At 42.1% G+C, this 10,647-nt stretch overlaps 1 protein-coding gene across 4 annotated transcripts in view; it reads right to left on the bottom strand.

Annotated features, from left to right (window-relative positions):
• kmt2a (lysine (K)-specific methyltransferase 2A) overlaps positions 1-9,842 on the bottom strand; it is a 39,374-nt gene extending 29,532 nt beyond the window's left edge. For all 4 annotated transcript variants that reach the window (XM_046389029.1, XM_046389032.1, XM_046389031.1 and 1 more), the window contains exons 1-2: positions 9,514-9,842; positions 28-100 (exon numbers count right to left, since the gene is read on the bottom strand). In XM_046389029.1, coding sequence (XP_046244985.1) covers positions 28-100; positions 9,514-9,759 — 319 coding nt within the window. In that variant the 5' untranslated portion in view covers positions 9,760-9,842. The remainder of the gene's footprint in view (positions 1-27; positions 101-9,513) is intronic.
• Between the last annotated feature and the right edge of the window lie 805 nt (positions 9,843-10,647).

Here is a 10,647-nt window from a genome sequence, read left to right as displayed (position 1 = left end):
CAGTATGGAGTCAGTAAGCAACTTTACCTGAAGACGTTGTTGAGGGGCTCTGTATTCTTTTCTGCTCCACAACCGTTCCAAAGCCTCCAAATGCTTCTTCCTACAAAAAAGAGAAATAAAACTGATCAATATATTGTGACCATACCATTGCACATCACATTGCTTTTGTTAAATTACAGAGAAAATGTTTGGTTTGTTTGGTTAAGAGCTCAAATTTACAGCTTCCATTATGGTATGTAATTGTCAGTTGGCCGAAATGTGCAAGACTTGAGTCATTTTTGAAGTCAGACTCGTACGAAGACCAAGGCTTCAAGGCTATAATGATGTCCTCAATCTGACTTTTGCTTGTTGGCTTATTCTGGAGCTCTTCTGTTTCTCTGGCTTATGGAATGACATAGCCACAGTTGGAGAAGGCTCAAGCCACAACAGACAGCTTGAACTGCAAACAACTAAATTTTACTGGGTGAGTAACACATCACCCAGTTTTCCTGCTCCTAAATGGTTGGTCATACTTAGACAGCTTGAAAGACAGCCAGGGCAAGAGACACAAAAGAAAAAGACCTATATTCTATAACAGTGAGCAGCAGCACACATCCTCTCCACTAGCGAGGCAAAAAATAAAATTAAAGTGTGATCTGAAAGTTGCACTGGAGGAAAGGCCATGTTAAATGTAAAGGGTTATCTCATGTACAGTCAGTGAAGATCTCAGATTAAGGTTATTTCAGCCATGCTTACGCTTTGATTGAACTAACAATTATTTCTATAGTTCATTTGCGGATAATTTTCATGTTTAATCAGTTACACTATAAAATATCAAATACTTCTGAAAAATGCTCATCGCCATTTCTCCGAACCCAAAGTGACAGAGGCATAACAATCTATCAATCAACAATCCCACTGCAATCAATATAAAGTGAAAACACCGAAACCATATTATCCTCTTTAAGATTTATAATGTTTTATTTAGAAATTCCAATGACACATCTGTGTCACCGCTTCAGTCTCAGTGTATCTTTTTTATACATTACAACAGTGTTAGCGCTAAAAAGGTAATGGCAAGCAGCCCAGAAAAGAGGATGAGGATATTTACTATTCCCTGCTCACAAATAAATCAAAAGTATGGAAATATTTTCAATTACAGAAAAAAAGATGGTTCATTACAAGATCAGGAAACATCATGAACCAGGTATCTCGCTCGGCGATCTGCTAATTTGTTTTTTTTTTTTGCTACAGCAATATTAGCTGCTGTTGTATTCTATTCAATTTTAGGCTGAAAAAGAATGCATGCAGACTGAATTTCAATCATGCGTGTGTTCTATTGGGAGATGCAGTTTAAAACCAAGAGTAAGTAAGATAGAGCATAAATAAATGTAATAGGATAAGCCAAGAGTAGAGGATAGGATATATTGTCTCAGTTAATAAACTCTTCAGCTTCTCATGATCAAGAAAAGCCTTGTCAGTTGTTTCCTCAACTGCTGTAAAAGTAAATGTGGTTATACACGAAGTAAGAAACCACTTCAGCATCTCCCCTGTGATACTACTATGGTCTGGAAGCTGAGCAGGAAAGGTGGAAGGAAAAATGTGCAGACGTCGTTAAAAATGAAGCCCGCTGATTTTTATTTTCAGTTAAAACGAGAAGAACAAAACACATGGAGTCTGAAGTTTTCATCCTGCACATGTCTCTGTATGAACAGGAACTTAGATGTTATTAGAACAAGCGGGATATAAAACAGTCAAAGAAACACCAACCCATCACCCACCAACCTGACTATATCCTGGAAACTGGTACTGACTCTTAAAGTGTGTGAAAAAGGATCTGAGAGCCTAACCTGGCAGATTAACAAATTAGTTAACAAATATATTGCAAGCTGCACTTGATATTTCACTTACTGAACTATTTACTGATTTAAACAGTATTAATCTTCTATGTGACTCTGTTTCCATTGTGGTGGTTCAAGAAATGATATATGCAACTGTAAATGTAATATGTACAGAATGTAAATCAATCTGTCCTCTCATCTTCAGTTAAACCTTGAGAGGCGCAACAAATACATCACTAAAGGAAGATTAACATCTTCAGTATTCTCTGTATGCCACTACATCTTCCAATCAGTGTGTATGTGTTTAAGAGTGGAGGTGAGTATGTCATTTCATCATGTTTATTTATAGCAGCATGTGGGGATGCAGTGGAGGTCTCATTGGCCCAGTTTGTAGAGCAGCTGCTATCCAAGTGTAGTCCACACAAGTGTGTGCACATAATCACATGCAAGCTGATTTGCACCAGCTACCAGTTACACACATCATAACAGGAATAATATATCTTAATGTGTCTGAAACACACACACACACTGTGGGATCTAATTAAAAATGATAAAAACCATTAATGTAATGCAATTTCTTCTGTTCTAGATGTAAACAAACAACAATAACAGACAGTCAATACTGCTGTTTATTCTGGCAGGCGTTACTGAGCGTCCTCTACGCCTCATGTCCTCACGCTGCTTACGCTTCTCATTCCACTTTCACTGTCCCTCGCCTCTCCTCCTCTCCTCACAGTAATACCAGCATCCTCTCCTCTCTGAGCTAGCTGCGGCTCATGATTGGAGTTGTTGCAGAGCTGAGGGGGGCGGAGTACCAACGGACGATTCTGACTCGCTATGATAGTGTGAGTAGCAGTCAATGACATCACAACACGCTTTTCTAGAGGCAAGTGCACAGAACAGACTGCACAGGCAGGATCATGTACACACACACACACACACATACACACACATATAGTGTACCTCCTGATTCTGTCAGTCACTTAACCACACATGTGTAGTTAGGGGGAAAAAAAGCACACACCCCCTGCGCATGAACCACACAGCAAGATGTAAACAAGCAGAACATAGGAGTGAATATGCGGGGGAGGGGAGCAGAGGCAAGGCAAGCAAGAAAGCAAGAGTGAGGAGAGGAGGAGGGCTGTGGGAGAAGGGTGAAAAGGAATGAAAAAAGAGACAAGGAAGCAGCATCTTGACCACATGCACCATCAACAACAGAAGGAGTGCATTCGTCTCTTGGGAGCACCAAGGATGAAAGAGGTTTGGGGTTTCAACATGCTCGTGCAGAAGCCTGCCAAATCCCAATCTAAACAGCCCTCCCACACACGACAAGGCAGCCCCCTTTCCGCCCTGTTCTCTGCCATGCTCCCAAATACATATTCAGTCACTCACTCACTGCTTTCTCATTCGCTTCCGGCCCACTGGCTGTCGAGCAGAGAGCACTAGCGTGTGAAACACAAGGCTCACCATGAGCTCAGTCACAGGGTAGGCACAGGGAGGTAACTTCAAGAAGTAAACAAACACTGTAGTAGACTAGCATGGTTGGTGTATGTAGTACCATGCCCGCCTAAGACCTGAGTTGGTCTTTTCTTTTCTTCTATGTCATGCCTTCTGCTCAGGAACGTACAGGACTGATTTTGAACTCAACTGTTCAAGTCCTTCATCTCTGCTAGCTTTCACCATCGCTCTCACCATGAACACCTGAGCAGTTTTGCTTCCCACTGATCTGTCATAACTCATCTAACTGATCGATGCACAAATGACTTGATGTAAGACACTAAAAGACAGAGAAAAGGAAGCCGATCTGATTCATTGTGGAAGCGACATTTTCAAGAGAGGAAGGGACTGCCCCTGAGGGTTAAGAGATGGATATGAATTTGGTTTGAGGTATACATCTCTGTATCGTTTTGACACTACTTTTGCACACTGAGGAAAGCTAAAGGGACTTTTACTGCCTTTCGAGAGAACATTTAAAAGAAATCAAACTGGTTATAGATGATGGCCTGCAGATTAGGGAACAGTTTACCCTACAGGGCATAAAGCAAGAGTTAATGTAGAAAAGTTATTCCTTATTTAACAAGAGCTTTTCTGAAACACATCTTCATTGTGAATTAGTTACTTGATTATGGAATCCCAGACTAAGATTAATTATTAATTCAAAACACCTACGTTAGCCCTCATTAGTGAGAGTTTGAGCACACAGCCATAGCCTGCAGGTGCTCATAAAAACTTCAATGCATCACCAAAGGCCCATAACTTGGCAGAAAGGGAGTACAAAACAGAGTTAACTAGAAGAGTGTACTCAGTACAGTGCAGATCTCCACCAGGTGTGTCTGGGAGCATGTGGGTGGGGAGCAGGGAGTGCAGGGCATGCTGCAGGTCCAACACATATGGGGAGACAACATGCAGGCATGTTTAAAATTGACATTTTACACTGAAAATGGTTGAATGGTTTGGTTGAAAATTTGTTTATTAGCAGTAAAAAGTCCTGTTTTACAATTTTCCCCCATCTGTGTTTACTGGTTAACCATTCGGCATAGAAGTTTCCCTGATGTCTCATTTTGTTTGATTTGTTAATTGAGTTGACTTGTTTTGTTAGACTTATTTCTTCCGAAGAGTTATACAAGGGTCACTGTAACACTGCAAGTTGGGTTGCTTTAAAGTTGGTTTGTTTTGTTCAATCTTTTGTCTCTTGACTGCTTTATGCACAACAGACAAACACAGACATAAGCACAACCAAACTTATGATCTCTCCAGGGTTAGTTAATGAAGATAATGACAAAAGTTTGCATGAAAAAAAAAACAACCTCTTATCATGATCAGTCGACCATGTCCCCCACAATTTATCTTGATGTGCAACTAATTTGCAATAGCTATTTATATTCACTGGTAACATTAAGGAAGTAGTGGACTGCATAGTGATATTTAGAAGTTAAAATTTTTAATTGTCTGTATAAAATATTTTTGTAGCATGGTAATGGCTGGGGAAATACTGCTATAACCTATGTTCAACAATGAGAAAGAACTAACAATATACGCTTTATGACCAAAATTTTAACTTTTAACCAAGTCTTTCTTAGGGTATACATAAAAGGCACACATGTGACAAATATTTTGAGCTGGACTGAAACCCCAGACACTGCAGTTATAAAAGCTGTAACTCCCCCACACCCCTATATTTCGCACCATTTCTAACTGCAAGACACAAATTCAATTAAGCTTAAACTCATAGACCAACAGCACAAGCAACCATTAAAAGACAAATGCAAGTATTAGAGCCACAGTGATCATGCAATAGATGCAATATATGTGACTACATTGGACATCAAAGTACTATAAAAAGAAATGAGTTGTGTTTAAAGCCAGGAGTTACCAACTTAAAATACCAGAAAATATCAGCACAAGTAATGAGGAGGGACAGAAGAACAGGAATGTGACTCAGACTGAGGGGAGGGGTGTCTAGTAGATGTGTAAGTTTTCCACCCTGACCCCATCAGTTTGATGCTACAAGAGAACACCTCTTAAGAGTCATCGTCCCTACTCGTCTGAAAACAACATTTTCTTGACACATTCCAGGAAGCATTCCTCTTGGATTTACTGTGCAGAAATGATGCCTCATCCCTTCCTGTAATGTATATTGGCGATGAGCTCACTGATGACACATCTCCTTAAGAAAAGCCACAGAGGGACTCCAATAATGGCTCTAACAAATACCATTAAGTATACAAATCAGTGAACGTGAGTCATATCGAAGGACATTTAAGTTAAAGGTCCAGTCTAAGTCATCGGTTAGAACGTGTTGTTTCCTTCACGAGGGTGAATTACACAGTGGTACTGATTGTGACCTCAGCCCCTTGCAAAAGGTGGACATTTGTTTTTTCAAGTGTCCCAACACTAAGTGCAACTGTTTCACATTTGCTCGACAGCACACAAACCAAAACAAACTAGACACCTCCTCTTCCAACACCTTGCACGTAAGGAGACGACGACAAAGACAAACAGATTGATTGGCACGTGTGCCTGGTGTATCTCTCTCCCTCTCTCTCTCTCACTCACTCACACACACACACAAACACTCAGACATGCTGGAAGGCAGGAAGGGTCACACTCCCTCCTACCCAAAAAGCAGGCGGCATGCATTGAAGTTCTAATCAAAATAAAGACAAAGAAGATACGCCCACTCCTGAGTGTAATAAGGGATATAAAGTCTAAAGGACACCCCCTTCCACCACACACACAAACACACACAGACACACACAAAGAGTAAGAAAGACAACACAATTGCCGCCTTTCCCCCAGTCAGGCAACTCCAAAAGCATTCTGCTGTAGCAGAATAAAGCCATGGATGGGAGGGTCTGTGACTAATTCTCCTCTCAGCGTTGTCCCGTTGGGAGGAGGGGGGTCGCCCTGCACCCTTTGATATCCCTGCATGTGCTCTTTCAGCCGCCTGCACTTTGTGAGGGCCAGAATAAAAGCAGACACAAAGCTTCCTGCTCCAATCCACACGCTGTCTCGGGGATGGGTAAGCGGGTGGGGGAAATGGAATGGGCGGGTGGGGTGGGGGGGGTCCTTCAATTTAAATAGGCCTAACACCTGCTGGACTGAAGCCCCTTCCGCTCAAAGACACTATTTCTCTCAAACCAGTGAGGCAAAGAGACATTTGGGTTGATACATGTATTCAGCTGCACTTTTGTATGAATGATTAAACACTGGTAGTAATATGTGAACAGAGAGGATGCAGCAGAAGGCGAGATATAACGACCCATGAACAAAAAGGAAAAATTATGCAAAGTCTAATTAGGTGGAAAGTAATACTGGGGCTGAGGTTGTGATGGCAGTCACAAGGTCACTTATTTATGGAAAAAAAAAAAAAAAGTCAACATCGACTGTACTCAGCACCAAAACAAGCAATGGCAATTTGGCCAGACCAGGAAAATGAATTCCCTACAAACACACAAAAGCTAACAAATGCCTTCATTTGGACAGCAGCAGCCAACAAGCACCCTTTTGAGCCATCCCAATAGGCTTAGTAATCCATTCCAAAGTGGCAGCTGTCAGAAGAAAAGTTTCTCTGCCTCTCAGACAGTGTATGAGTGAATGTGTGTGTGTGTCTGAAGTGGATTTGGGTCTTTCTGCCTGGATGGAGGAGGGAGGAGTGGCCAAGTGTCCGGCTGGCGCTCTGTTCAGGGTTGCCCTAAGAGCTCAGCAGGCTGCAGTGAGCCTGAACAATTCTGCCCTGGTCTGGTCAGACAGGCACTACGCTGCTTCTCAATGAAACCACCATGCTGTGTCTGCGACATCCACAGGCTTCAGGTTCCATTGGGATTTAATGGCCCAATCTGTCTCCACACATCCCCAATACTGCTATATTCTCATTCACTGGTGTAGGGGATAGCGGGACTTGGAATTATTTAAATAGCCATTTGTTCCACATAAAGTTAATGTTTCTCCAGAATATCATGAAACTGGTAGTGTAAATAAAGATGTCCACAGCCTTTAAATGATTCAATTTGCATTTCCATGTACCAAATACTATTACACTCTCATCCATTATCGGTCTTCCAAACTAGGGGTGGGAGGGACTCCCTTTACAAACAAAATTGTCATTTCAAGTAAAATTTGTGCTTTCTGCATTGCGATTTTATTGTTTTGTCTGTCTCCACAGATCCAAAATACTGCCTCTCACTCAATCATTGTCTCTCTTCAAAAAATAAAGGGTCAAAGGAACACACTGTTCCCGAAGAGGTGATTTGCTAACTAATAAAGTATTTCAAATAAAACTTGTACTTCTTCAGAATACCATTAGTGCTTTCCAATACAATAAAAAGTCTAGCTGCTACACTATAATAAAAACTATTACAGTCTCCAAAACATCCTCAAAATTCAGGTAAAAATACAAGCACATTACAAAATAAAAAATACAGCTAAACGCCTTACTAATATGCATGCAAACACTGCTGTGCTTCAAACTAAAAAAATCATTCCGTTTGTGCTCAGACTGGGAGCTCTGGAGCTGGTGGTAAACATCCCCACACAGTGTACTCCCACTGCAATGAACGCATGCTGCTCATCATGAAGAAGGAAGATGGTAGTTCGCTAAGGCGAACACACCCCCACATCACACGGTCCGTCAAGAACGGGCTCGTTGTTATTGTAGCCAGCCCTGCATGCGCACTGTCACTAGCAAGTCTAATTTGTCTTGTAAAACGAAGCGAATACAGACACCAAACCCTCTCGATATACTCTTGCTAACACTTCAACACTTCAGAGAGTGATTTTGAGTGCGTGGCTGTGTATCCGACGTCATCTCAAAGCATTTTAAAGCCGAAATTATATTGGTACTAGCTACGTACTGACTGTGTAGAGAAGGGGAAAACATGTCCACCTCCCATTTTCCTATGCATCAGCAATAGCCCCGATGGCTAGCGCGGCGTAGTGCGTAGCATGGTAGCTGCCCTAGCTTAACACTAAACAGCAATGGAAATGATTTAGTTTTGAGTTTGAGTTCCGCCAACTTTAGCTACCATGCTTTAACCCGCTACGTAGCAATATACTGGCCGGGAATAAACACAACAACATCCAGACTAAACCTGCAACTTTAAATCGCGTACGACAAGGGAATAATGGTGTAGTTGTAGCTGTGAAATGTAGACAGCTAGCCTGCGAGCTAACCAATCAGCTACGTTAGCCAAGCCTCGCTAGAAGGTTGACACCTCACCGCAAACAGCCAGCCCTTGAGCTCCAGTTGTAAATACTAAGCTAATTAGCGGACAAAGATGATCTTACAGAAAACTGGGAGCAAGTAAAGTGAATAATGAGCTGCCCTTTCTGGGAGAGGTTGCAGACAGACGTTAAGTTCATGTTAGCTAATCACAAACCACAATTGTGTACTCTCGCCTCCTTCAAGTTGACATGTCTTGTTTTCAAATATATTACACGCTACATTGAAGGTCCCATGCTATTAGACCACGAGGAAACGTCATTCTGCTAAACACAGATGCTTAAATACTATTTTACTGTATGGAATTAATATTAATGCTGATACGGGATGATAACATTAACTGTGTGTTGATGTACATTAATATGACGGTATCATGTCCAGCCATGAAGGCTTCACATCAAGCTAATGTCAAGTAGCTAACTAGTAAGCCAGTTGTAACTGCTTAGGCATACAGTGCATGTTAGCCACCAAATGTGCGAGTATAAATGCTATGTGTTAACTGTACCACATGTTACAATTAACAAGTTATCACTAGGATTTCTCCATAGTGTTTTGGTCGGGCTAACAGACTAACGTTAGCATCAGTTCATCCTAACTGAGTGAATGTAGCCTGTCCTCACACTCCACTGAGGGGAGGAAAACTTTCTTTCCAGTAGGACTGTTGAGACCATAAGTTTACCATTTAGTGTACGCGTTGTTTCTAACTTAAGTCAACGTTATAACACGTTAATGTAGAGTTTAAGGCCACATAACCAACTCAAAGTTAACTGAGCATCCTGGAAATGACAAGTTTGCTCACAGCCACACTTAACGTTGGGAAGAGAGAAAGGTGGTCAACGTCTGGGCAGAGTAACCGTTAGCCCCTCATCTAAAATGTAAAAAAATGTCTCTCCGAGTTAACCGTGCTCTGCAGCTGTGTAACCGATGCTCCCGGGTATCCATCGTGTTCCTCCTGTCCTGTGCTGTGCTTACCTCCCCGCTGCTCGAGTCACTCGATTCCCCCAAAACATCCCGAAATTTCTGCAGGTTGCTCTCGATAACCGAAGAGACCTGTAGTGCAGCATCAAACCCAGGTCCGAGCCCAGCTGCGTTGGGGTGGGTTCCCGAGACACTCCGCAGAGAGGCAGTAACCCTTATTCGGCCCGCTCTCCTCCCGGTACCGGAGTTGCTGCTCCCTCCGGGCCGAGCGGGGAACCGCCACCGACAGCTGTGCGCCATTTTACACTCTCTGCCTGTCTGTGACTGCCCTGCGATCAGAGATACCTCGGTGGGCGGAACCCTAACCCAGCACTCCACATAAACAACCTCCACCACAGCGCTCCGCTCTCACTGGCCGATACATCGTTATGCATGTTGCGGGGCGGAACTGAAGAAACCCCGACAATGCATTTTCACGGAGGCCCTATCCAGTCTCTGTATGGCTGAATCCAAATCAGGTTCAGGGGCTTTGCCCGGGAAAGGAGCGTCGCACTTGAATCACAAGGAAGGACAAGACCGTTAACTTGCATTTCTTTAACCGCTGCTAAACTTTAGGATAATGACAAATTCCGTCTGAAAAAGCAAGGCAGCGAAATAGTTGTTGTTTATTATGTATTAAAGCAGAATCATATAAATAAATACATATAATACTGCACCTCAGGAAAGAATTTTGCCTGGCTGCCCCACTACCAACAAAAACCAACCATACTAAACATTTAATAAAAGAGAAATGGCTTTTTAATTGCAATATCTTGAGAAAACATTGTCTGAAAAACGCCACCAGGCATGCAAGTTGTCCAGGTATAGTTTTTGGGACAGGACTGGTTTTCACTGAGCCAGGTGAGCTCTCTATCACAGTCCACAGAGACAAAGAAATGTAATGTTCAACTGTAATCCTCCTACAAGACTATGATGTGAGAACACTTCCTAGTGAATTCACTTTTTGCTTCTCTATTCACCCCTCATGTGTATACACACATCCATCTCTGTTTAGGGATGCACACATTAAAAGAGAACTCTTAAAATTGTTTGATATTTGACTAATCATTTATCTGAAATGAAAATGCATTAAGAAACACAATCAAATTAATTTTTAAAGAAGAAGGACTAGATCAAGCTTAGGACAAA

This window comes from Scatophagus argus, chromosome 5, assembly GCF_020382885.2.
Source record: "Scatophagus argus isolate fScaArg1 chromosome 5, fScaArg1.pri, whole genome shotgun sequence".
Classification (NCBI taxonomy): Eukaryota; Metazoa; Chordata; class Actinopteri; family Scatophagidae; genus Scatophagus; species Scatophagus argus.
This window is presented reverse-complemented; position numbering and strand designations above follow the sequence as displayed.